Raw genomic sequence first — 26,713 nt, forward strand, 5'->3', positions numbered from 1 at the left:
TAGAAATGGACAGTGTATACAACTTCAAACACTACCACCCACATCCCCAAGGGCACACCCCACGTGTTGTCACCATCACACAGTCTAGCTTGTTTCCATGAGCATAACAGTCCAGCAGCCAATCGTCTTCCTCCAAACTGTCAGTGCATGTCAGTATCAGGTCAAGGGTCATGCTGAAGTTCAAGGGAACAGCGGATTGACCATCAAGTGAAGGGGGAAAGAGAGGAAGGGGAGGACAGAGTGTTGATGGATTCTTTACGGGGACCCCCTTGCTAACAACTAGGTCCCGAGGCAAATCCTGTAGCTCCCGTGCAGTGCTGCACCACGGGCTTCACCCCAGGAGGAGACACCACATGACAGCTCACCCCTTACCCCAGCAACACCACACTGGCCCATCAGACTGGGGAGCAGACGACAAAGCTTTGACACAAAATCCTGAACAAGTTCTGAAAACCTTCGAGTCTCCTGTTACAGGAGCTGAAAGTTAATGTACAGGTGAAACGCTCATACTCTGCCCACAAGGAGCTGCAATAGGCCAGCCTAGGGCTGGAGCACCACAGAAGGGGGTGTGGAGACAGTTACTATGCCCAATACCCTCCAACACCCTTCCAAAAAAAAAAAGACAAACAAAAATATTTCAACAGCTTGAGTTACTAGGGAAACTTCCCAAAAGGAGAAGGAATTGCTAAACATTGTGACAAATTCAGGCAGTTTTCAAGTCTATTTGGTGTGCAGTTATCTCTTCCTTCCCCCCCCCCCCCCCAACCCCCCACCCCCCACCCCCCAGAAACACCTCCCCTCACCCCACCAGCAGGCTGTACTTTGTTTTTTAAATTAAAAATGTGAATTTTTGGTAGTTCGGATCCTCTGAGATGTGCGTGAAGTCTCCATTTGTTGATCAGCCACTCAGGGGACGGTTGCATGGAAGGGGCTGCCAGTGACACTCTCATCTCCCCACTTCACGATCAGTATGTAGTCGCCCTTCTCCTTCACAGTGTACGTGACATTATAAACTCTGTTTCCCACGTGTTTCACATACACCTCCTCACAGGGAGTCTTCGGGCCGTGAACCCCCACCATCAACATGTTGGTTCCTGGAATGAACAAGATCGGGTTACTTCTGGGTCACAGGGTGAGCATCCCACCGCACAAATGACCCCTCTCGTGGTCCGAGGCCTGGTTCTGCTGCCCGATCCCCCATCGCTCTGATGCCCCATCTCCCCGGTGACCTCTTGACACCTACCTGCTTTGCTGCAGTCCACCGTGAAGTTGTTCTTCTGCCCAATGAAAGCCTTGGTCAGGCCAGGTCCTCGAGCTACCACCTTGCTGGCGTCAGATGCAAACTTGGGCATTGTTGCAAACCGGCCAACCGAGGCCGACTTGGTGACTGTTTCAACCAGGACAGTGGATGTTTCATGTAAACTGTGACCCCCAGAAAGGCGGACGCCTGGAACAGGAAACAAAGGCAACCTGGGAGTTAGTCTGGTGTTCATCTCCACTGCCCTTGGCACAGACCAAGGCACCTAGTTCCCTCAGAGCACAGCTCTTCCTGCAGCCCTGCAACCGCCCTCCAGCACTTGGCCAGGTCTCCCAGGGCCAGGGCCCCAGGCCCCGAGATTTCCTTCAAACGTGTACATAAGAACTAGGAGCAGGAGTAGGCCATCTGGCCCCTCAAGCCTGCTCCGCCATTCAATAAGATCATGGCTGATCTTTTTGTGGACTCAGCTCCACTTACCCGCCCGCTCACTGTAACCTTTTATTCCTTCTACGTTTAAAAATCTATCTACCTTTACCTTAAAAACATTTAACGAGGTAGCCTCAACTGCCTCACTGGACAGGGAATTCCACAGATTCACGGCCCTTTGGGTGAAGAAGTTCCTCCTCAACTCAGCCCTAACTCTGCTCCCCCTGATGTTGAGGCTATGCCCCCTAGTTCTAGTTTCATCTGCGTGGAAACAACCTCCCTGCTTCTATCCTATCTATTCCCTTCAGAATTGTGTGTTTTGAAAGATCACCCCCCTCATTTTTCAAAATTCCAATGAGTATAGTCCCAGTCTGCAGAGTCTCCCCTCATAAACCAATCCTCTCAACTCCGGAATCAACCTAGTGAATCTCCTCTGCACACCCTCCAGTGCCAGCACATCCTTTCTCAAGTAAGGAGACCAAAACTGTACACAGTACTCCAGATGTGGCCTCACCAGCACCTTGTACAGCTACAACAACCTCCCTGCTTTTAAACTCCATCCCTCTAGCAATGAAGGACAAAATTCCATTTGCCTTATTAATTACCTGCTGCACCTGCAAACCAACTTTTTGAGATTCATGCACAAGGACACCCAGGTCCTGCTCCACAGCAGCATGTTGCAATTTTTCCCCATTGAAATAAGTCCATTTGCGGTTATTCCTACCAAAATGGACGACCGCACATTTATCAACGTTAACTCCATCTGCCAAACCCTTGCTCACTCAAACTATCGAGATCCCTCTGCAGACTGTGTCCTCTGCATACTTGGCTCTACCATTCATGAGTTTCATCTGTGAACTCTGACACATTACACTTGGTCCCCAACTCCAGATCATCTATGTAAATTGTAAACAATTGCAGACCCAACACTGATCCCTAAGGCACACCACTAGCCACTGTTTGCCAGCCAGAAAAACACCCATTTATCCCCACTCTTTGCTTTCCGACAGTTAAACTATCCTCTATCCATGCAAATATATTACCCATAACACAGTGTGCCTTTATCGTATGCAGCAGCCTTTTGTGCAGCACCTTGTCGAATGCCTTATGGATCCAGATACACCACACCCACCAGTTTCCCATGTAACAGAGCGAGGATCAAGCAGTGGACTTTAACCCAGAGATTATCCATCAAACTGATGCCCCAGCGGGAGCCAGTGCCCGAGTAAACCTATGCCCCAGTGGGAGACATTGTCGGTGTAATCCCATGCCCCAGAAGGCTATGGCTTGAGGAACCTGTGCCCCAGTGAATGTGGCAGTTCCCATGGAACCTGTGCCCCAGTAACTAGGTGCCCATGTCCCAGAGAGAGCCAGTGCCCATGATGCCCCAGCCCTGCTCACCTGTGACCTTGGCCTTAAATGGACTCCCAACGATATGCTGAGGTCCACCATATTTGATGGAGATGAGGTAGTTTCCAGGTGCCATTGGTGTGTAGGTGACCTTATAACCCTCAGGACAGTCCTGGCAATCCATCTTCACTTTGGAAGGGCCGTCAATGGTGACAGAAAGAGCACCAGCCCCAGCATCACATGTATTGATAATAAACTCTGAGGGGACCCCTAGACAGAGAGAGAACAAAGGGTGTTACTATGGAAACGCAGTGCCTGTACAGCAACAAACCCAGCAGTCATGGCTGAACCTCACAATCACACAGCTAGAGCATGCCTTAAAATACCCAAACTCCAACCTCCTCCAATTAAACATCAGGCCCATCAGTTGGATTCCAGTTGCAGGTTACTCTGAAGCATCTTTAAAATTCTATATATATAAAACCCTCCCACTCCCCAAGTACTTCAATTCGATTACAACCTGTAAGTCACTCCTGGGTATCTGTTATTTAAATATAAACTCCTGCCACACCCCTCGATTCGATTCCAGACTAACCTGTTGCCGAATATCCACTGTTTTATATATTCCAGTTGGTATTACCTGAAGGATACACTATTAGGTCAGTTATACGCAAGGAATTGTACCTGTGACTCCTCCTTCTAATCCTGGGCCGTAGGCAGAGACTAGGCCAGGATCCCCAGTCTGTCCTGGCTCACCCACGCGGATCCTGAAGGGGCTGCCTGGGATGTGGCTAGAGTTGAACTTGACATCTATCGAGTGGACACCATTTTCACGTGGAATGAAGCGGATTGCGAAGTTATCTATGAATAGAAAAGATATTTTAAGGTAATAGCAAAACACTGAAAACCGGACGTGAAGACAGAAAATGCTGGAAATGGCTTCATCTGCAGAGACAGACACAGAGTTAATGTTTCCCTTTGGTTAAAATCGAACTAAAACACGGGTTCCATGTCTCTCTTTGCTGTCCAAACTGCTGGGTATTCCCAGCATTTTCCATAAATTACTTTGAGAGCAGAGGGTGTGGAGCCTGGCCCTTGTGCAGCACAACAGCATAGAATGTTCTGGACTCTGCAGCAGCAGCCCTCGCCCCACATCTCCTCTTACACCACAGTTCTCTGGCCAGCAGAGGCTTCTGGATTGCTCGGAACGGCAGCAATGGCATCTCTGTTGATGCAGCCCATCCACCCACCCAAGCTGACACACTCCACCCCTCGCCATGTACTTCACCCCCCGGTTAGGAGCGGAGGAGCATAAACCTAGCCCCTGGCAGGGATTCTTTCAATGAGAGGTAGGAGTGGAATTCCATTCAGAGTAATAACGGAGTGCTGTCCACCAGACAGATCACAAGAAACTGGAAATAATAAACATGTCCTAAAGCAACTGTGGAATCGCTCACCTCCCTCCTCGAAACACGGCAGTGGGAAAGAGCTTGAATATGATGCCAGGAAGGTGTCCTTACTCCCTTACCCGTTAATATCACACCCAGTCTACTCATACGCTCCTGCTCACTCTATATACCCTTCAACAACTCACACTCCTGCTCTTTAGTGTTTTACTTGGAAGTCTTCAGCCACCCTTATTGGAGTATTTCAGGCATTGTCAAACCCACTTCCCTCCAAAGGTCAGGCTGAACTGCCATCATCAGCAGGTGGCACTGTGGATGCAGGAATCAGAAATAAATGTCTGAGAAAAACGCAAGAAGAGCAGGGGAGGGGGCAGAACGAGCGCGGGGGAGGGGGCAGAGCGAGAGCGAGCAGGAGCGAGAACAGGGCAGGGGAGAGAGAGAGAGGAGAGAGAGAGAGGAGAGAGAGAGAGGAGAGAGAGAGAGGAGAGAGAGAGAGAGGAGAGAGAGAGAGAGGAGAGAGAGAGAGGAGAGAGAGAGAGCAGGGCAGAGGAGAGAGAGAGAGAGAGAGAGAGAGAGAGAGAGAGAGAGAGAGAGAGAGAGAGAGCAGGGCAGAGGAGAGAGAGAGAGAGAGAGAGAGAGAGAGAGCGGAGAGCGAGAGCGGAGAGCGAGAGCGGAGAGCGAGAGCGGAGAGCGGAGAGCGAGAGCGAGAGCGAGAGCGAGAGCGAGAGCGAGAGCGAGAGCGGAGAGCGAGAGCGAGAGCGAGAGCGGAGAGCGGAGAGCGAGAGCGGAGAGCGAGAGCGAGAGCGGAGAGCGAGAGCGAGAGCGAGCGAGAGCGAGAGAGAGAGCGAGAGAGAGAGCGAGAGAGAGAGCGAGAGAGAGAGCGAGAGAGAGAGCGAGAGAGAGAGCGAGAGAGAGAGCGAGAGAGAGAGCGAGAGAGAACAGGGCAGAGGAGAGAGAGAGAGAGAGAGAACAGGGCAGGGGAGAGAGGAGAGAGAGAGAGAACAGGGCAGGGGAGAGAGAGAGAGAGAGAGAGAGAGAGAGAGAGAGAGAACAGGGCAGGGGAGAGAGGAGAGAGAGAGAGAGAGAGAGAGAGAACAGGGCAGGGGAGAGAGAGAGAGAACAGGGCAGGGGAGAGAGAGAGAGAGAACAGGGCAGGGGAGAGAGAGAGAGAGAGAGAGAGAACAGGGCAGGGGAGAGAGGAGAGAGAGAGAGGAGAGAGAGGAGAGAGAGAGAGAGAGGAGAGAGAGAGAGAGAGAGAGAGAGAGAGAGAGAGAGAGAGAGAACAGGGCAGGGGAGAGAGAGAGAACAGGGCAGGGGAGAGAGAGAGAGAGAGAGAGAGAGAGAGAGAGAGAGAGAGAGAGAGAACAGGGCAGGGGAGAGAGGAGAGAGAGAGAGAGAGAGAGAGAGAGAGAGAACAGGGCAGGGGAGAGAGAGAGAACAGGGCAGGGGAGAGAGGAGAGAGAGAGAGAACAGGGCAGGGGGGAGAGAGAGAGAGAGAGAGAGAGAGAGCGAGAGCGAGCACGCGAGCAGGGCAGGGGAGAGAGAGGAGAGAGAACAGGGCAGGGGAGAGGGGAGAGAGAGAGAGAGAGAGAGAGAGAGCGCAGGGCTGGGGAGAGGGAGAGAGAGAGAGAGAGAGAACAGGGCAGACGAGAGAGAGAGAACAGGGGAGAGACAGAGGGAACAGAGAGAGGAGTGGGTGGGGGAGAAATGAGAGGGACACGCATAGGTGGAGACGAGACACACGAGGAGGCTTTGGATAAATCCCACAACCAGAGCAAACAATGAAAAAACCAGCTGCAGAAAGATGTGAGGAGAGCCTAGAAGGGGTTAAGTGACCTTGTTCTGTCCTTCGAGAAGTTTGAGAGAGTTATTGGAGACTGCTGGGGCCTGGATCTCATGTTACAGCTTAAGCCCCAGGCAGCTGCTGTGTGAGAGCTCAGAGTGGATGGTGTGGGAATGAGCAGTTATTCTGGGTCAGGTCAATGACACCCCACAGCTAAGTCTTCCACATCCGTCTAGACCGGCTCCCACCTCCCTGTCCCCCTCACACGTCTGCTGTGTTTCAAGGTTCCCTCCCACCGGCACCATTCCTGTGGGAGACGGAAGTTCAGACAATGTTTCTCTAATCCGCTTATTCCCTCTGTGACTTTCCGCACAAGAATTCCATGCTCTGAGTTTACACGCCAGTGCCTCATCAGAACCTCATCCTGAATCAGACAGAATCAAATTCTGCCTGTTCATTACAGCGAGTCTAGATTAACTGTACATGGCTGGGCATAGGACAGCAAGGGGTGTCCGATTACACCAGAGAGAGAGAGGGAGGAAGGGAGGATAGGGGATGACCGTTATGGGAGCAGAATTTGGCCATTCGACCCATTGAGTCTCCTCCGCTATCCAATCATGGTCGATAGGTTTATCATCCCCATTCTGCTGCCTTCTCCCCGTAAACCCTGGGCGGGATTCTCCACTCCCACTCCGAAGTGGCCGCGCCGTCGTGAACGCCGTTGAGGTTCACGACAGCGCGGAACGGCCCCGGTCCCGACCGATTCAGGCCCTGACAATGGGCCAGGATCGGGGCCGCGTCATCTACACACGCCAGGCCTTGTCGCCCGCGTAAAAGCGGCGCCGCATAGATGACACGGCCGGCGCCGCATAACGGGCGCATGCGTGGTTGTCGTCCTCTCTAAATCCGCCCCGCAAGAAGATGGGGGACGGATCTTGCTGGGCTGACAAAAGGAAGGAGGTCCTCCTTCAGAGACGACGGCATAATCCCCCCACGCCCCGCCCCAGCATTCACGCACCGCAGACGACTGCAGCGACCAGGTGTGGATGGCACCGGGGGGAACCCGCCGTTTTGGCCTGGCCGCTCGGCCTATCCGGGCCTCAGAATAGCGGGGGCGCCGGAGAATCGCCATTTTGGGTGTCTCCGGCGATTCTCCGGCCTGCGGAACTCGACCAGGCCGTTCCCGCCGCTTGGGAGAATCGTGCGAGGGCGTCAGACCGGCGTCCCCGGAAATTTTGGCGGCCCAAGCGATTCTCCCAACCGGCGTGGGAGTGGAGAATCGCGCCCCCTGATCCTCTTGAGACGAGCAAGAGGCGACTTGATTGAATGATACAAGATCCTGAGGCGTCCTTACAGGGTGGATGTGGAGAGAATGTTTCCTCTTGTAGGAGAATCTTGAACTAGGGGATCACAGAAGCGGTCGCCCATTGAAACAGAAAGGTGAAATTCATTCACTCAGAGGGTTTGGAGTCTTTGAATATTTTTACGGCAGATAGATTTGTGGTTAAAGAACAGGGTGAAAGGTTATCAGGGGTAGGTTGAAGTTACTTGCAGATCCGCGATTATCTTTTTAAAATGGCAGAGCAGGCTCAAGGGGGCTGAATGACCGACTACTGCTGATAGGAGAGGGAGAGGGAGCAAGGAGCACAGGAGTCACCCCAACAACACTTTCCATTCACTGGGTCACTCACCGGCATCCACTTCAGACACATAACATTCCTCCACAGACCCAGATGGGGTTCGAACCTTTGCATCAATCACCCCTCTTGCTCCATTCAGCTGAACCGCAAACGAGGCCTGTCGGTCAACCTGTAATCCCGACTCCTAGACAGATCAACAGACAACAAAATCTTAGAAAACTCTCCATATCCACTGCCCAAAGGGTCAGCAAACTCAAAATAGATGCAGGTCAAAGCCCCCCCCCCCCCCCCCCTTGTCTCATTGAACACTCCCAGGCCATGAATTAAATACAGAGTAAATCCCTCTATTACCATTTCCAACATTTATCGCCCTGTGCCCACACAGATCAGGGTGCATCTCAGGAATATTATGGATTGTTTTGTGCTCAACTGCTGGCAATGAATTTCTGCAAAACTGGTAGCCAATGCAGGAGGACGACAGGCCAGGAGTAGTCAGGGACACCACTGCACCCCTTCCCAGCTCCTCAGCCACCGGGAGCTCCCGATTCCAGAATCCTCTCACCACGCTCTTCTGTCTCCCTCTAACTGTTTCTGATCTCCATACCGCTACTCCCTCCTGCCCCCACCTCCCCACTCAACCTCTGGGACACAGCCCTCCCTGGGTCCTCACCTGGAGACTGGTTACGGTCAGTCTGCGGGCAGCGTCAGAGGGAGAGGCAATTGGGACGACAAACGGCGAGTCAGGGATGTGCTCATCATTGAACTTGATGGATACCTCATAGTCACCTGGAAAAGAAAGAGGAACTCAAAATCAGGTCAATGGGCTGTGGGGTGAAGGGATCAATTTCTGGACTTTCCCCATCCACTCTCCTGCAGTTTCCCTGACCTCTGCTCTCCCTCCATCCTTTGGGGCTTAAGTACACGGCCAGAATGGTAACTCCCCTATCCTCAGCCAATATGCATGGATTCACTCGTTCCCTAGTGCACAGCTGCAACTGTGCAGGAAACCAGCACCTGAAACACTGAAACTACATCCACCACATACCCAATGTCAGTCCACATCCAGCATGCACAGGATAGGCAGTCGGATAAAGCACCCACACTATCCATCAAGCACCCCCCAGGGCAGCTGAGAACAGGTTAGATGATGAGTAAAACTTCTTCTACACTCCCAGGGCAGTTACAATACAGAGCAAGTCAGTAAAGCTTGCTGTATAGCACAAGGGAACGATTCCCCATTGAAAATGAACTTAAAGAACTGCAGTGAGTCAGTCATGATATTTAATGGTTATATTGAACCTTGTACTGAACTACATTTTTAATTGCGTTGTGATATATTTTTTGTAAAAGCAACTGAAGTGACTCGATAGGGAATTGTGATTTGAACAATCATTGACCGAGTGTTTTTTATCTCAAAGGTTTGGAAAGGGATCAAATTGCTTCAGCGGAAAACTAGCAGAGTTCCCAAACAGGCAACCCGCTGAGCAAGAAGGAAAAGATAACACCTTCACAGAATTCCAGAGGCCCCGTTGGAGGGTTGAGAAAACAATAATGTGTCAAACTGAGGCAGAACAGCCGAGCACAGAGTCCTACAAAAATGATACACGGGGTTACCAAAACTCCCAGATGATTCAGTGTCCACTTTACTGACCGGGTTCCTGTACGATGTAGGAAACGCCGCATGATCCATCCTTACGATCTTCAAATGAGATTTCAGCTTTGCTTGGGCCTTCCACGGCAATGGACAGGCCACCGGCTCCAGCCTCACGGGTCCAGATACTGAACTCAGCTACAGGCAGAGAGAGAGATGGTGAGGGTGAGGGTGAGGGTGAGGGTGAGGGAGAGGGAGGAGAGTTAATGCAGAAAAGTGCAGGAGGGATGAACCTGTTCCGCCCCATCCCCACCAATCAAATCCCATCTTGGAGACGGACCCCCTCACCCACCCCCACCTCCCAGGAATTTCTTTGAAACATACAGGTGACCATTGGAAACTCACCAGTCACTGCAGCGATTCCCCGCTCCAAACCAGGCCCACCAGCACGGACCTTGTGAGACCCTCCCTCACCCAGTGGCCCAACCGTGAACTGGAAGGGGCTGCCGGGGACGTGTTGGCCTCGATACTTGACGTTGACAGTGTGTGAGCCCATCTCCTGTGGTATGAAGCGCACACTGTATGTGCTGTCATCTCCTTCGATAATCTCAGCTTCATCGATCTTCCCAGAGGGGCTGGTGACCTGTGCAGTCATCTCCTGGGCCCCAACCTCCACTGCCAAACAAACAACAGTACACAATTACAAATTAGCCATGCAGCAAAGCTTCCACTTGAAATACTGGATCACTTCCTCCACTTTAAATATCAGGCACCCCTCCCCTTTAAATACTTCACCACTCCCTCCCTGAAACTCATGGACGAGGGCAGATTATTGACCTGGATTGGAGACGAGTTGAGCAGAGTATGGATACTAGACAGGTATTCCAATCGGCAGGATTTAGTGTCCCACAGAGATCTCTATTGAAGCCTGAACTACTCACTATCTAAATCATTAACAGAGAGCTAACTTTGTCCGATATTGCTGGTGACACAAAGATTGCTGTCATTGTAAGCAAGTAGATGGAAACATAAAATCAGAGTGAGATATCAGTGAACAGCAAAACTGTGGCAAATGGATTTCAATACAAGTAAGTATGCGCTCATCCACTGAGGATAGAACAGGTTACTCTCTTTACATGGTGAAAAACTAGAAACAGTGAAGGTCCAAAGAGACTTGGGTCTACAGACATTAGATTATTAAAATGTCCATGATCAGATACAGAAAATCATCAAAACGGCTTTCCCTGGAATGATGATTAAAGGGGGTGATTCGATTGTTTTTCAATAGCTATCAACGGGAACAGATAGGATAGGTAGAGACAAAGTCTCTCCACTTGCAGGGGAATGAAGGGGAGACACACACACAATGTTGGGTCAATTTTATCATTTATATCAGAGTCACAGCGTAGCCATGATCTCACTGGATGGCAGAGCAGGTTATATGGCCTCAGGCACTCCCCCTCCCTTTTAAATACCGGCCCTGTTGCCTGTTGGTCTGACAAACCTTCGGCCCGTGGGATGTTGCTGAAGGAGCCCAGGCTGTCGCGGCCCAGGAACTCGCCAAACACGTTGTGGAAAGGATCCCCTCCGACCTCTGTGGACTCCTCCACTCGGACCTCTCTTTTGGTCTCTCCACCCCGGGTTTTGCTGATCTCTGTCCTCTCGGTGCGCGTATAGGTGTGGCTACTACGCGTAAAGGTCCGTGTCAAACGCTCTTGTGCGGAAACCATCTGGAACCAGTTTCCTGGGGAGGGAAGAGAGTACAGAAACCATCAATCCACTTTCGAAGCCTCCTCTCAAAATCAGGGACATCCCACCCAGAATTTATATTTTAATCCAGAATAAACGCATCATTGTATCCCCAGGACCGAGTCCCTGAAGCCTTCTGGTCATCGATCGTATGGTCAATTCTCCAATGATTCTGCAGCTGTTAACACTGGTTGCTTTGGCAGCCATGTGACTCTCTCAATGTGGAGGGTGATCAGACCCTCCAATCATCTCACTGAATATAGGGAAAGCTGCTGTGCAGGGTGTTCGGTCCATAATTCATGGGCCACCCTGAGCAGCCAGCGGAATGATCTACCTTCAAGGAGAAGCTAGATAAGTGCAGGAGGAAAGAAGGAATAGAAGGTGATGTTGACAGGATGAAATGAAAGACGTTGAGGGCTGGTGCAGAAACTGAGAGATACCAAAAAACATCCTTAGATATGGTCCTCAAAAAGCAGCCAAACTTCAGAGCTGCCTCCTGTCACTCAGACGTGCACCTCAATGCGCACACACCGCTTATTCGCATCCCAGAATAAACTCCCTGGACATACCTGGAATCTTCAGGTTGAGGTCACAAGTGCTGCCCACTGTTGCAATCGAGGGAGCCTGGCGTCGCCTGGTGATGCTCTCTTTAATTCTTCCTTCGCCAGTTACCTTCACTGTAAAAGGACTTCCTACAAAACAACAGGATCGCAATGACTCACAGGGTCATACATTGACTCATCAGTCACATACTGAGTCGCCAGGTCAGAGCGTCTCACTGTGTGGGACTTGGGACGACACAGTGGTTACGACGGCTGTCTCACAGCGCTAGGTCCTGGGTTCAATTCCGGCCTCGGGCGATTGAATGGAGTCTGCACGTTCTCCCAGTGTCTGAGTGGGTTTCCTCCGGGTGCTCTGGCTTCCTCCCACAGTTGTGGTTATAATAATAATAATAATAATATTTATTATTGTCACAAGTAGGCTTACATTAACACTGCAATGAAGTTACTGTGAAAATCCCTTAGTCGCCACATTCCAGCACCTGTTTGGGTATACAGAGGGAGAATTCAGAATGTCCCAATTACCTATCAAACCCGTCTTTCGGGACTTGTGGGAGGAAACCGGAGCACACAGAGGAAACTCATGCAGACAAGGGGAGAACATGCAGACTCCGCACAGAGTGACCCAATCGATGGGTTTATGGGAATAGGGGAGTGGGACTAAGGAGAGCGCTCTTTCAGAGGGTCTGTGCAGACTCGATGGCCCGCATGGCCTCCTTCTGCACCGTACAGATTCTATGATTCCTGCCACCATCTACATGTTAAAACAGAAACTCTGCATCATCCCCCTCCCTCCCACTTTTCAACACTGGCAGTGTTCAGCCCAGTGTCAGGTGTCCTTTACTGTGATCCTCAGCGCTGACCCTCGGGCCTGCCCCATAGGTTCCATACACTGGCTGGTTATTGTGCGAACCAGGCCTCGTTTCCCACTCCCTTACCTGGCACATGGTGGTCAGCAAATTTAATGTTGATGATGTAGTTGCCCGGTTCAGTTGGACAGTAGGTCACTTTGCATGATCCATCCTCCTGATCCTCACAATTAATGTCAACTTTGCTGGGGCCCTCAATGGACAGACCGAGTCCTCCATAGCCTGAGAAACAAAGATAAAGAGGATTGAAGGGATTTTACCGTTTGGAATTCTCCCCGTGAGCACTGGAAACTGGCACGGCCGAGTTAGACAGATTTCTGATTGACAAGGGAGTCAGTGGTCATAGCATAAGGCCACAATCAGATCAGCCATGATCTTATTGAATGACAGAACAGGTCAAGGGGTCGAATGGTCCACTCATGTTCCTATTTCTTCCACAAAGCAAGCCGATGACAGACCAAAAGGACTACCATCCCCTGATAAATTTACTTCAAGTTTAATCTTATTTTAATTTGTCCAGTTAATGGGCAATTTAGCGCGGCCAATCCACCTACCCTTTGGGTTGTGGGGGGGAAACCCACGCAGACACGGGGAGAATGTGCAAACTCCACACGGACAGTGATCCCGAGGCCGGGATTGAACCCGGGACCTCGGCACCGTGAGACAGCAGAGTTAACTCACTGCGCCACCGTGCCGCCCTGGTAAATTTACAATCTTTTCCCCCCATTAGATTATTTAACTTGAATGCAGACCGTTCCCATCAGCATGTAATGATCCCATTATCCAATCAGCAATAAGACTGGTGATTGATCTAAAAATGGAACAGCATCCCATCACCCGAGTAAACATTGCCACGAAAGGCCATTCAAGGCGGCATGGTGGCTCAGTGGTTAGCACTGCTGCATCACAGCACCTGGGACCAGAGTTCAATTCCAACCTCTGTCGGAGGTATTTGCACCGGTGTCTGCGTGGGTCCCCTCCGGGTGCTCCGGTTTCCTCCCACAATCCAAAGATGTGCAGGTTAGGTGGACTGGCCATGATAAATTGGCCCTAGGTAAGGTTACAGGGACGGTGTGGGGTTTGGGCTTCGGTAGGGTGCTGTTTCAGAGGGTCGTTGCAGACTCAATAGGCCGAATGGCCTCCTTCTGCACTGGAGGAATTCTATGATTCTATAAGGGACAATTTCCTTGCACTGAAATGCAGCCCTGGATTGCAAACAGGGGTTTACAGCGCCGACAGCTCTCTCACTAAGTTTGCACAGAGCTGGGGGCAGTCAACCCTTTCTTTCTTTTATATTACTGCCCAGTCTGAAAAAGGCTAAATCCAGGCAAACCCAGGAGTACAATCACTACCAAGGTTCAGATTGCCGACGTCAGTCTCAGGTCTGTATTGACGCTGTTGTATGCAATAACTTACAGAATGTACAAGGGCCTTACCTGCGCCCCTCGTATCCACGATGAATTCGGACACCTCGAATGTTCGACCCTCCACCAGGCCCTTCCCAGAAACCTTCACTTTGCTGGCATTGCCGATCTCAGAGGCACCTACCATGATCTTGAAGGGGCTGTTTGTAACGTGCCGGCTGTTTTTCTTCACACTCACCACGTGCTCTCCTACCTCCTTTGGGGTGAATGAAATACCTGTTGACAAAGAGAAAAATCCAAGCTGAGTCATTCTGCAATGGCCGATTGCACTAGTTCACAGCACCTTATCAAACAAGGCCCTCTGAATACCCAGACACTGACCGCGCCCACCTCTCGATCAGTCCCTATGCACCGCGCCCACCCCTCTAGTCTGGTTCTTACCAATATGCCTGTTGGGTAGTCTCTTCAGCAGGCAGGGCTCCTCAATACCTGATGGAGCTTTGATGCTAGCATTGAGTAGATTGAGATCAGTCTCTGTAATCTTCAGTGAGACTTCAGTTGAAGTGCCAACATTGAGTTGCGATGTTCTCATTGAATCATCACCTGCACAGAATAGACTCATTAACAGGATGCAATTTGAGTTCCTGACATGATCCCAATTTTCTTTTTTTTTTTTATATAAATAAAATATTTTTATTAGAGATTTTTCATTTTACAATAAATTTTACACCAAACCCATTTACTCAGTGGATGATACACAAATCCAAAATAACAAAAACCCAACCACCAAGGAGAAGAAAAACAAAAAATGAAACAAACCCAAAACTCCCCTCTGGCACCTGACGGTGACCAATTCCTTAAAGTAGGCAATGAATGGTTGCCATCTCCAATAGAACTCTTCAGCGGACCCCCCGATGTTGTACAAGAATTCAATTAGGTCCCCCAACCATACCGAGGCGCTGGGTGGAGCCGATGACCTCCACCCCAACAGAACCCACTTCCGTGCGATCAACGAGGTGGAGGCGAGGGCATCAGCCTTCACACCCGTCTGCAACCCTGGCAAGTCCGACACCAGACAATAAGGTTCCAGATCGATATTCAGACACTGACATGGTAGCCAAAAGCTTGTCAGTTTGGGGCAAGAGCAGAACGTGTGCACATGATTGGCCAACCCCCCCAGAACACAGCTCGCACTTGTCTTCTCCCTCTGCGGAAATAAGCACATCCTAGTTTTAGTCAGGTGTGCCCTATGCACCAACGATCCCAATTTCAATATTTACAATTTCACTCTCCTCCTTTGAACTGCTCCAGACCAGCCATTGTTCTGGCTGAAGGGCGAGTGGTGGCAGTAAATCTAATATTTCCACATTCAGCAACGCGAGTCGTTCCCATCTTACCCGAACGTCGGTGCACCCTACGAGTGCCCTGGCTGAGATCAGTGAACTCCATGTGGATTAAATGCTCACACCAGAGCTCTCATCAGCAATCCTCCAAAAATGACCCAACTCACCTTCACCCGTCAGGCAAGCACGTGACCCTGGGATTGGGGGGGGGATGGGGAGTGGGTTCTTCCCCCATTTCCTGCACCTTCCTCCCTGCTACCCATGCCGGCCCTTCCTTTATGAATCTGAAAATTGGTTTGTCTCCTGATCTGAGGAAAAGTCCCAAATTGACCAAAATGAGGCGGTCATATTTTGAATATGGCCACAGATGGTCAACCCAAGTTAGAGTATCCAATCTTCACTGGAGCCTGGTCAGTGCCTGACAGACAAGAGAGTTTAGTCTAAGAGAGGATATAGGTTCTACTGACACCAGCAGCCACAAGTGATGCTGTGAAGGTGATAAATGATTTAGAGTGAGTTACCAGTGATCTTTGAGGTGAAGGGACTCCCCGCAATATGCTGCTCATCAAATCGAACAATGATGTTGTAATCTCCAGGGGCAGTGGGCAGGTACGACACGGTGCACGTCCCATCCTTATTGTCCTTGCACGTGATCTCAGCTTTAGAGGGACCTTCCACAGCAAGAGAGAGTCCACCTACATGGGGAAAGAAAGGAAGAATGAGACAGAGAAAGTCCCAAGCGAGAGTGATAGAGAGAGAGAGAGCAACACACATGTGCGAGAGAGAGGGTTGGGGGTAGAGAAAGAGAGAGAGCGAGAAAAGAAAACAATTACTCAACTTGGGTAAATATTCTTCACCCGCCCATTTACCATCCCTCCATCCCACCCACCACCCTTCTCCACCCCATGCCCAACCTATTTCTTGCCACCCCAACATCCCTCTCCCCCTACCCACCCAGCCGTCCTCAAGTCGTCCATCCCTTGTGTCATCCTCTCGTACTGCCATTCCCTCTCCCCTGCCATCACCATTTGTTGCAGCCGCTATGGTTTCACCGATGAGTCACACATACCTTCCCCAGCGTCCTTGGTGACAATGGTGAATGTTGCATGTTTGTTCACCATTCCATGGCTCAGGCCGGGACCAAATGCAGTCACATGACCACTGTTGATGGCATCCACATAGAATTGCAGTGGGCTACCTGTAACAGAGGAACAGCCAAGTATTAGGATCAGTGCAGTGTCATCCCTTCCCCAGGGTGTTAGGGTCAAAGTGGAGTCACGCCTCCCAGGCTTTAAGGTCAGGGTGGGGTCACCCCTCTCCCCAGGACTTTAAGATCAGGGTTAGGTCAGCTCAGTCAGGGTGAAGGGGCACATTCACCCGTCTCTTTCGGGCAGATTAGAATCAGATGACACGCCCCAAGCCTCCAGAACCTCCGAAAGAGAGAGACAGAAGGCGGAGGTAGTACATAGCTGTACTATTTACACAGCTCCACAATCCCGACATAACACGAGGACAAGATAAACATCAACAGAGCTCAATGTCGAAGTCATTTTGGGGAAAAGATATTTGGCCCCGAGGCAGGAACCGATCCGTGAGTAATAGTGGGTCACACATTGCTGTTCGTGAGCCAACAGGATCTGGACATGCTGGTCTCAGCACACACCTGGGATATGGTTTCCATCGTACTTTATGTCCATCTCATGTAGTCCCTTCTCGATGGGAGCATATTTCACCGTGATGGTTCCATCCTTATTGTCTGTAATATTTGGACGGCCAGTTTTACCAGATGGCATCCGGACTTCACCTGGGATGCAAAGAATGTTCCAGAATTAGACCAGCAAGAGAGACTGGCAGCTTTCTCCCATACACTGCCACACAACATCGTAATGTGTATAGTAGCACCAGCATGATGGGTCAGGTGACCTTGTGTCTACGGTACAGCAAGTTACTTTTAAGAAAAAGACAGAATATGGTCAAGCACTGACCCTTCACCTCTAGGGTCAAATCTAGCCCAGGCCAGGGGGAGAAGGGCTCCTCACTCATTAGGGCACTGGGTGGAACAGTGGGCCAGGCTTCTGGTGGACCTGCATCAGGTGCTGGCCTTGATCAAGTGCCTACACATTCAGAAGGTCGTGGATTCAAGCCTCACTCCAGAGACGCGAGTCCAGAATTCAACCCATCATTCTAGTGCAGCACCGAGGGAGTGCTCTACTGTCAGATGCACAGTCCTACACAGACTGGCAGTACTGTTGAGAGGTGGGCGGCACAGTAGCACAGCAGTTAGCACTGTTGCTTCATAGTGCCAGAGTCCCAGGTTCGATTCCTGGTTTGGGTCACTGTCTGTGTGGAGTCTGCACGTTCTCCCAGTGTCTGCGTGGGTTTCCCCCGGGTGCTCAGGTTTCCTCCCACAAGTCCCGAAAGGCGTGCTTGTTAGGTGAATTGGACATTCTGAATTCTCACTCAGTGTACCCAAACAGGCGCCGGAATGTGGCGACCAGGGGCTTTTCACAGTAACTTCATTGCAGTGTGAATGTAAGCCTACTTGTGAAAATTATTATTATTATTAGATGCCATTTTTCAGTGCTAAACCATAGTGCCTGCCCTCCCTAGATGGCCACAGAAAGTCCGAAGTCACTTTTGGAAGTGGGAGCATGGGAATTCTGGTGAGGTTGTGAAATGTGCCAAATAGATGAACAAATCGAAGCCTGGATGAAGGTCCCAGTGACGGGAAAAGCATGGGCAGTGGGTTGGACTAATGTCCCCATTTGCTTACCCTCTTGATCTGCTCCGTGAGGAATTAGCACTTTCACTCCTGAAGCAGCTCCGACACATACTGTCACAACATTGTAATGTGCGTCACAGCACTGGCACACGGAGCCAAAGAGCATCGTAATGAGAGTCTCCCGCCCCAAACACATTCTTGGTTCAGGGAAGGTTTCCGATCTCACCTGTGATTTCTCCCTTGTGGACAGTGAAAGGAATGACCAGGTTGAATGGTCGGAGACCATGATCTAGAACATCAACCGGGACAACAGTCTCCTCGGTGGCCTGTGGAGAAAAAGGTAAATTGAACAAACAACGTTCAGATAGAGCCAGAGAGGGGGCAGAAAGTTGTGTGATAAACCATCGACATGAAATGAGAAAATGTACAAGATGTTGTGGTCTGGGTTTAGTCCTCGACCAGTTCAGAAGAAAGTGAAGATCTGTAAAAGGAAAGATGATTGGTGGTGAACGAGAGAGAATGAGGTGGGATGAGCTACAAAATTTGACAAGTGACACGGACAACACCACGAGTGCAGAGACGAAGAACACAAACTACACTGGGATCGGGTCACATCACTGTCATTGGAAAGCCAGTGTTCTACAATCAGGTGATTGTACAGCAGAGAAACTGGACAACACCAGCCAGAAACTCTGTTCCGAGATATTAGATAGGATGTAACTTTAAGACATGTGTGATGGGGATCGGATCCCCAGTATACTACCTCTCACCTAGAGCAGAAGGCAGGGAGGTCAGGAGCCGTGGAAGATGGGGTTAGACTGCATTTCTATCAGCAAATAGTCAGATGTAATCTGAAGCCCTCATATTTAACCCCAGCCCCATTCATCGGTGTCTGGGACCAGATGGACTCAGACAATGGCCAGCAGACCCATGTAGCTCCTTGTCAGGCATGTGAACTGATCCCAGTGATTAGAATCCACCACATAACAGCAAATTCAGCTCCCTAAGTAAATCTCTACATTATTTCCCTGGGTTAATTTGAAAGCTAATGAAGACTCAAGAAGGGGTGTTTAGTGGCAGATTGAGAGAGGCAGGAACTGATGGAAGGTCCTGGGTGCTCTCAAACCTCAATACCCACCTGTGACAATTTGACCTGGATGCCAGAGGTGCTCACTTCAACAGTGATATAGTTCCTGGTTATTAATTCGTAGAGTGCCCCCATCACATCCAGCTCTACCAAGCAACACAAGGCGAGCTTCACCCAGGGATGTTTGCTGTGAGGAGCAATCATGTAAAAATTTACCAGGAGCTTTGTGATGAAAGAGGAGAAGTGATGCAGGAAGACCCAATAATAGCAGCACTGGAAGGTCAATGGTCTAGGGTTTAGAAGATTAAATGAAATGAGAGAGAGAGAATATGAGAGAGAGAGAGAGAGAGAGAGAGAATATGAGAGAGAGAGAGAGAGAGAGAGAGAGAGAGAGAGAGAATATGAGAGAGAGAGAGAATATGAGAGAGAGAGAGAGAGAGAGAGAGAATATGAGAGAGAGAGAGAGAGAGAGAGAGAATATGAGAGAGAGAGAGAGAGAGAGAATATGAGAGAGAGAGAGAGAGAATATGAGAGAGAGAGAGAGAGAATATGAGAGAGAGAGAGAGAGAGAATATGAGAGAGAGAGAGAGAGAGAGAATATGAGAGAGAGAGAGAGAGAATATGAGAGAGAGAGAGAGAGAGAGAATATGAGAGAGAGAGAGAGAGAGAGAATATGAGAGAGAGAGAGAGAGCGAATATGAGAGAGAGAGAGAGAGCGAATATGAGAGAGAGAGAGCGCGAATATGAGAGAGAGAGAGCGCGAATGAGAGAGCGCGAATGAGAGAGCGCGAATGAGAGAGCGCGAATGAGAGAGCGCGAATGAGAGAGCGCGAATGAGAGAGCGCGAATGAGAGAGCGCGAATGAGAGAGCGCGAATGAGAGAGCGCGAATGAGAGAGCGCGAATGAGAGAGCGCGAATGAGAGAGCGCGAATGAGAGAGCGCGAATGAGAGAGCGCGAATGAGAGAGCGCGAATGAGAGAGCGCGAATGAGAGAGCGCGAATGAGAGAGCGCGAATGAGAGAGCGCGAATGAGAGAGCGCGAATGAGAGAGCGCGAATGAGAGAGCGCGAATGAGAGAGCGCGAATGAGAGAGCGCGAATGAGAGAGCGCGAATGAGAGAGCGCGAATGAGAGAGCGCGAATGAGAGAGCGCGAATGAGAGAGCGCGAATGAGAGAGCGCGAATGAGAGAGCGCGAATGAGAGAGCGCGAATGAGAGAGCGCGAATGAGAGAGCGCGAATGAGAGAGCGCGAATGAGAGAGCGCGAATGAGAGAGCGCGAATGAGAGAGCGCGAATGAGAGAGCGCGAATGTGAGAGAGCGCGAATGTGAGAGAGCGCGAATGAGAGAGCGCGCGAATGAGAGAGCGCGCGAATGAGAGAGCGCGCGAATGAGAGAGCGCGCGAATGAGAGAGCGCGCGAATGAGAGAGCGCGCGAATGAGAGAGCGCGCGAATGAGAGAGCGCGCGAATGAGAGAGCGCGCGAATGAGAGAGCGCGCGAATGAGAGAGCGCGCGAATGAGAGAGCGCGCGAATGAGAGAGCGCGCGAATGAGAGAGCGCGCGAATGAGAGAGCGCGCGAATGAGAGAGCGCGCGAATGAGAGAGCGCGCGAATGAGAGAGCGCGCGAATGAGAGAGCGCGCGAATGAGAGAGCGCGCGAATGAGAGAGCGCGCGAATGAGAGCGCGCGCGAATGAGAGCGCGCGCGAATGAGAGCGCGCGCGAATGAGAGAGCGCGCAAATGAGAGAGCGCGCGAATGAGAGCGCGCGCGAATGAGAGCGCGCGCGAATGAGAGAGCGCGCGAATGAGAGAGCGCGCGAATGAGAGAGCGCGCGAATGAGAGAGCGCGCGAATGAGAGAGCGCGCGAATGAGAGAGCGCGCGAATGAGAGAGCGCGCGAATGAGAGAGCGCGCGAATGAGAGAGCGCGCGAATGAGAGAGCGCGCGAATGAGAGAGCGCGCGAATGAGAGAGCGCGCGAATGAGAGAGCGCGCGAATGAGAGAGCGCGCGAATGAGAGAGCGCGCGAATGAGAGAGCGCGCGAATGAGAGAGCGCGCGAATGAGAGAGCGCGCGAATGAGAGAGCGCGCGAATGAGAGAGCGCGCGAATGAGAGAGCGCGCGAATGAGAGAGCGCGCGAATGAGAGAGCGCGCGAATGAGAGAGCGCGCGAATGAGAGAGCGCGCGAATGAGAGAGCGCGCGAATGAGAGAGCGCGCGAATGAGAGAGCGCGCGAATGAGAGCGCGCGCGAATGAGAGCGCGCGCGAATGAGAGCGCGCGCGAATGAGAGAGCGCGCGAATGAGAGAGCGCGCGAATGAGAGAGCGCGCGAATGAGAGAGAGCGCGAATGAGAGCGAGCGCGAATGAGAGCGAGCGCGAATGAGAGCGAGCGCGAATGAGAGCGAGCGCGAATGAGAGCGAGCGCGAATGAGAGCGAGCGCGAATGAGAGCGAGCGCGAATGAGAGCGAGCGCGAATGAGAGCGAGCGCGAATGAGAGCGAGCGCGAATGAGAGCGAGCGCGAATGAGAGCGAGCGCGAATGAGAGCGAGCGCGAATGAGAGCGAGCGCGAATGAGAGCGAGCGCGAATGAGAGCGAGCGCGAATGAGAGCGAGCGCGAATGAGAGCGAGCGCGAATGAGAGCGAGCGCGAATGAGAGCGAGCGCGAATGAGAGCGAGCGCGAATGAGAGCGAGCGCGAATGAGAGCGAGCGCGAATGAGAGCGAGCGCGAATGAGAGCGAGCGCGAATGAGAGCGAGCGCGAATGAGAGCGAGCGCGAATGAGAGCGAGCGCGAATGAGAGCGAGCGAATGAGAGCGAGCGAATGAGAGCGAGCGAATGAGAGCGAGCGAATGAGAGCGAGCGAGAATGAGAGAGAAAGAAAAGAGAGAAAGAAAAGAGAGAAAAGAAAGAGGGGAGAGAGAGAGAGAGAGAGAGGAAAAATAGGAGAGAAAGAAGCGAGGAGAGTAAATCAAAGAGGAAGAGAAAGGAAAGCCTGCTCAAAGTTGGTGGTTGAATTTTATACCCAGTGTGTTGGATAACCAGCAGGGGAAGGCATGTAGGGCTGACGTAGCTGCAACGTATCGTAAGGCTCCTCAATGGTGGGAATGGCGTCACAGGCCTGTGATGGGAAGCAAGCTATAGGTTAAACACAATGTTTCCGACGCACAACCTCCTAAAAACCAGCATCGGTAAAAAGATCCATTCCGAAAGGGAGACAGAAAGCACAGTGAACTACAGGAGGGGCAGCTCAGAGCATGATCATGGCTGTCATCCATTGTGTCCCTCTGCTCTCATTACTACTCTAGTCAGAATTTCTGCATCCCCGTGTACCACAAATTCCCTATTCAGTTTTTCAATGTGCAATTCATAAGGCGTGACCTAGCAGCCTGATGTGTCCCTCAGTCTCAAACACGCAGATTGATCACAAGCAATTTGAGTGTTCAAGAGGTTTGGATCATTAAACAGCTTGAAAAATGATCAAGGGTTCAGCAGTGACAGGGGAAGGACGTTATGCTTCAGTTGTACAGATCTTTGGTTAAACAAGCCCAGACGAAGGGGGCATGACCTTACATTAGAGGCTAGGCCTTTCCAGAATCAATGTCAGGAAGCATCTCTTCACACAAAAGGAATAATGCAAATCTGGAACTTGCGCCCCTCAACTTGAAACCAGGATCTAACAACTTGTTGTGTAAAAGAAATTAATCTAATCTCTGGTACTTTGCCAGTTACTTGAAATTGGTTCTCTAGCTACTGTCCACTGGAAAGAGCCTCTCCTTACTCATATGACCCGGTATGATTTTGAACACCTCCATCAAATCTCTGCTTAAGCACCTCCACTGTAAATGGAGAACTATCCCAGAATCTTCAGCCTCTCCGAGTAACTGAGGTCCCTCATCCCAGCTCCCATTATTCCAGCAAATGGCTTCTCGATCCTCACAGAGGCCCTGACGTTCTTCCTAAAATGCGGTGACCAGAACTGGGCACAATGCTCCGGCTGAGATTTAGTCCAGCGTTTGTGCCCTATCCATCTATGTATATATAAAAAAATAGAAGCGCCGTCTTCTCAACTCAGCCTGCCACCCCTCCGCCTACACCTCTGCGTTCCTACACCCCCTATAAATCTGTACCCGGGATAATTATACATCCATCATATTCTCAGCACGGTAGCGAAATGCTAAAAGTATGATAATTACATTCTAATGATATGAAATGTGAAGATCTGCTCAGAGTCCTGGCATTAAATCAACAAGCAAAATACAGCAGATGCTGGAAATCTAGAACAGAAGCAGCAAATGCTGGAAGCACTCAGCAGGTTTATGGCAACATCTGTGGAAAGAAACCGTTAATGCTGCCGGTCTGTGACCTTGGGGAACGTTAGCGATCTAATCGAGGTTTTGAGCAAGCAGATGGTGGCACAAGGGCAAGGTGTGCGTGATGGGATGGCAGACAGGAGAGAATGAACACCGGCGGAAGCATTAGTCTTACAGGGGCCCGAGGAAATGGTGAGGGAACAAGAAAAGAAACAAAGAAACAAAAAGCTGTGCAGAGAGCAGGTGCACTGCCGACTGAAATAAGGCAGCAAAAGGGACGGAAACAAAATGGGAGCACAGATTACGGCCCAACATTGGTGACCTCAAATGTCGAATCCAGAAAGCTGTAAAGTGCTCAATCGAAAGATAGGGAGCAGCACCGTTTCCCCAGTTCTGACGAAAGGTCAGATCTGAAACATTAACTCGTGTTTCTTTCCACAGTTGCTGAGTATTTCCGGCATGTTCTGTTTTAATGTCATGGCATTGTTCAGTTGGCAGCACTCACCACCACATGGAAGGGGCTATTGGGTATGAGTTCTCCGCCAAAGCGGATGGTGATGACGTATTTGCCAGGTTCTGGTGCTGTGTAGTAAATGTCAAATGTCCCATCTCGATTCTCGACCACGTCAACATCCAGTTCAGCTCCATCTGGGGTTGAAACCTTGCAGGTGACCTTCCCTTTGCCAGCAGCCTTCGCGTCCACGGTGATGACCGTCTTCTGGCCGATCTGGATGGTTGGACCAAGTCCCGCCCCTGGAAATGGATCAGACATCACAGCCAAGGGGTGGTATGGTTCAGCCTGAGCACTGTACTGGATCGGGTACTACTGGTTGCACCCCTGTCACTAGTTAGAACCCACAGAGTGTCGGCAATGAGGTTTAAAACAATTGCAGATGGGGAGTGGGACAGGGCAGCTTTAGGGGGAGCTGTTCCGTTTCCCAGCACAGGACACGTACAACAAACCAGGTGTTCAGCATAGGAGTGAGACATAGCCAGGGAGGTCAAAGGGCAGTGGGATGTGGTCACAGAGGTCAAAGGGCAGCAAATACTGGAGGCCCAGCTCCATTCCCTGGGTCCCTTCAACTGGGTCACAGAGTGGGTAAATCAGCCAGCTTTCCTGTTCCTGTCCCCAAAGCAAAGCACCTGCAAAATGCTGGAGACTGGAAATAAACGGTGCTCGAAATACGCAGCAAGTCAAGTGGCATTTGCAGAGGGGCAAACAGGTTCTGATAAAGGTAATTGACGTAAAACAAGAACTCTCTTTCTCTCTCCACAGACGCTGCCAGACTTACGGAGCATCCCCAGCATTGCATGTTGTTATTACAGCTCTCGATCGCTGTCCAGTGGCCCCTGGGAAGGGGTCTGTATGAGGGGAAGGGGACAGTGCAGGGGAGCTAATCCTTTCCCGGGTTAGAGACAGAACGCGCGTGGATGGAAGGAGCGAGTTTGGTGGACGGTCACTCACCTAGTCCATGTCCGCCGATGGACACTGTGGGGAGGGGGAGAGCAGAATAGCCGGTTAGAAACAGTCACCCATAAACTCAAAATACAAAGAGATTAATCCACGTCAGCAACACTTGCAGGACACAGAGAAGGTTAAAATAAATCCCTGGATTCTTAGAACAAACCGCCTTTCGGCTGTTGGGACACTGGTTGATGCCTACACACTACAAGGTTGTGGGAATGTCTCCTGTGGAGAAATGGGCAGAGATATCTCAAGAGGTTGGGAATGAATCATCAAATCCGGATTCTATAATTCTTCGGAGGTGGGAGACAGAGGATTGATAACGGACAAGTGGCACTTCCCCAGGGATCCCCAAAGCCCCCTCCAACAGCTCCACCCGCCCCACTGTTGGCCAGCAATGTAGGACGCACGCACGCACACACAGATTGCATCTTCGCCAGAGAACCCGAAATTCCCTTGGAATCCACCTGGAACTCTTTTCCAAATTTCCCTCCAGTTTTCTGCAGCAGAGTGCGGAGTGCTGAATTTGGTGCATTTGAGTGCTATAGTGAGAGTTTGGTGACTGAGGGAGTTAGGCGAGGAGGGAGTAAGGTGCTCCTTTCATTTTGTTTCCTACATTTCCGCAAAGAGTGAGACGAGAGCCAGGGGTTTACAGAGAGTGCAGCTGACTGGGAACGGAGTCGGAGGACAGAGGTCCAGTTGGTCCACAGGGCAGCTATATTCTGTAAGGTAAGAGAGGATGGAGGCTAGGCCAGTTGCATGCTCCTCCGGTAGGATGTGGATGGTGAGGGATACCACCGGTGTCCCCGCTGACTATACCTGCGGGAAGTGCACCCAACTCCAGCTCCTCAAAGACCGAGGGAACTGGAGCTGAAGCTGGATGAACTTCGGATCATCCGGGAGGCAGAGGGGGTTATAGAGAAGAGTTACAGGGAGGTAACCACACCCAAGGTACAGGACAAGAATAGCTGGGTTACAGTCAGGGGGGAAAAAAAAACAAACAGGCAGACAGTGCAGGGATCCCTCGTGGCCGTTCCCCTTCAAAACAAGTATACCGTTTTGGATGCTGTTTGTGTGGGGGGGGGGGGGGGGGGGGGGGGGGGGAGGAGGAGGAATGAGGGGGGGGGGGGGGGGGGGAAGGAGGAGGAATGACCTACCAGGGGAAGGCCCTAGCGGCCAGATCTCTGGCACGGAGTCTGGCTCTGGGGCTCAGAGGGGAAGGGGGGAAGAGTAGAAAAACAATAGTTGTAGGAGATTCAATGGTTAGGGGAATAGATAGGAGATTTTGTGGTCGCAAGCGAGACTCCCGGAAGGCAAGTGCCAGGGCCAGGGATGTCTTGGATCGTGTCTTCAGGATTCTTAAGGGGGAGGGGGAGCAGCCAGAAGTCGTGGTGCACATTGGTACCAACGACATAGGTAGGAAAAGGGGTGTGGAGGTAATAAATTAGTTTAGGGAGTTAGGCTGGAAGTTAAAAGCCAGGACAGACAGAGTTGTCATCTCTGGTTTGTTGCCGGTGCCACGTGATAGTGAGGTTAGGAATAGGGAGAGTGCAGTTGAACGTGGCTGCAGGAATGGTGTAGGAGGGAGGGCTTTAGGTATTTGGATAATTCAAGCGCATTCTGGGGAAGGTGGGACCTGTACAAGCAGGCTGGGTTGCATCTGAACCAGAGGGGCACCAATATCCTGGGAGGGAGATTTTCTAGTACTCTTCGGGAGGGTTTCAACTAATTTGGCAGGGGAATGGGAACCGGATTTGTAGTCCAGCAACTAAGGTAGCCGATATTC

The 26,713-nt window shown here is 51.0% G+C and overlaps 1 protein-coding gene across 2 annotated transcripts in view; it reads right to left on the minus strand.

The window, feature by feature from the left end:
• Positions 1 to 768: 768 nt before the first annotated feature.
• flncb (filamin C, gamma b (actin binding protein 280)) overlaps positions 769 to 26,713 on the minus strand; it is an 82,889-nt gene continuing 56,944 nt past the window's right edge. Inside the window, exons 29-48 of one of the 2 annotated variants that reach the window (XM_072471238.1) lie at positions 24,928 to 24,951; positions 23,968 to 24,215; positions 22,175 to 22,270; positions 18,288 to 18,387; positions 17,003 to 17,143; positions 16,409 to 16,537; positions 15,861 to 16,034; positions 14,438 to 14,599; positions 14,069 to 14,272; positions 12,702 to 12,854; positions 11,773 to 11,895; positions 10,959 to 11,198; positions 9,860 to 10,129; positions 9,515 to 9,652; positions 8,534 to 8,649; positions 7,915 to 8,047; positions 3,719 to 3,895; positions 3,086 to 3,304; positions 1,244 to 1,447; positions 769 to 1,094 (exon numbers count right to left, since the gene is read on the minus strand). In XM_072471238.1, coding sequence (XP_072327339.1) covers positions 907 to 1,094; positions 1,244 to 1,447; positions 3,086 to 3,304; positions 3,719 to 3,895; positions 7,915 to 8,047; positions 8,534 to 8,649; positions 9,515 to 9,652; positions 9,860 to 10,129; positions 10,959 to 11,198; positions 11,773 to 11,895; positions 12,702 to 12,854; positions 14,069 to 14,272; positions 14,438 to 14,599; positions 15,861 to 16,034; positions 16,409 to 16,537; positions 17,003 to 17,143; positions 18,288 to 18,387; positions 22,175 to 22,270; positions 23,968 to 24,215; positions 24,928 to 24,951 — 3,239 coding nt within the window. In that variant the 3' untranslated portion in view covers positions 769 to 906. The remainder of the gene's footprint in view (positions 1,095 to 1,243; positions 1,448 to 3,085; positions 3,305 to 3,718; positions 3,896 to 7,914; positions 8,048 to 8,533; positions 8,650 to 9,514; positions 9,653 to 9,859; positions 10,130 to 10,958; positions 11,199 to 11,772; positions 11,896 to 12,701; positions 12,855 to 14,068; positions 14,273 to 14,437; positions 14,600 to 15,860; positions 16,035 to 16,408; positions 16,538 to 17,002; positions 17,144 to 18,287; positions 18,388 to 22,174; positions 22,271 to 23,967; positions 24,216 to 24,927; positions 24,952 to 26,713) is intronic. The other variant, XM_072471239.1, reaches the window with a different exon arrangement.

The sequence above is a fragment of the Scyliorhinus torazame genome, chromosome 13 (genome assembly GCF_047496885.1).
Source record: "Scyliorhinus torazame isolate Kashiwa2021f chromosome 13, sScyTor2.1, whole genome shotgun sequence".
NCBI classification, from domain to species: Eukaryota; Metazoa; Chordata; class Chondrichthyes; order Carcharhiniformes; family Scyliorhinidae; genus Scyliorhinus; species Scyliorhinus torazame.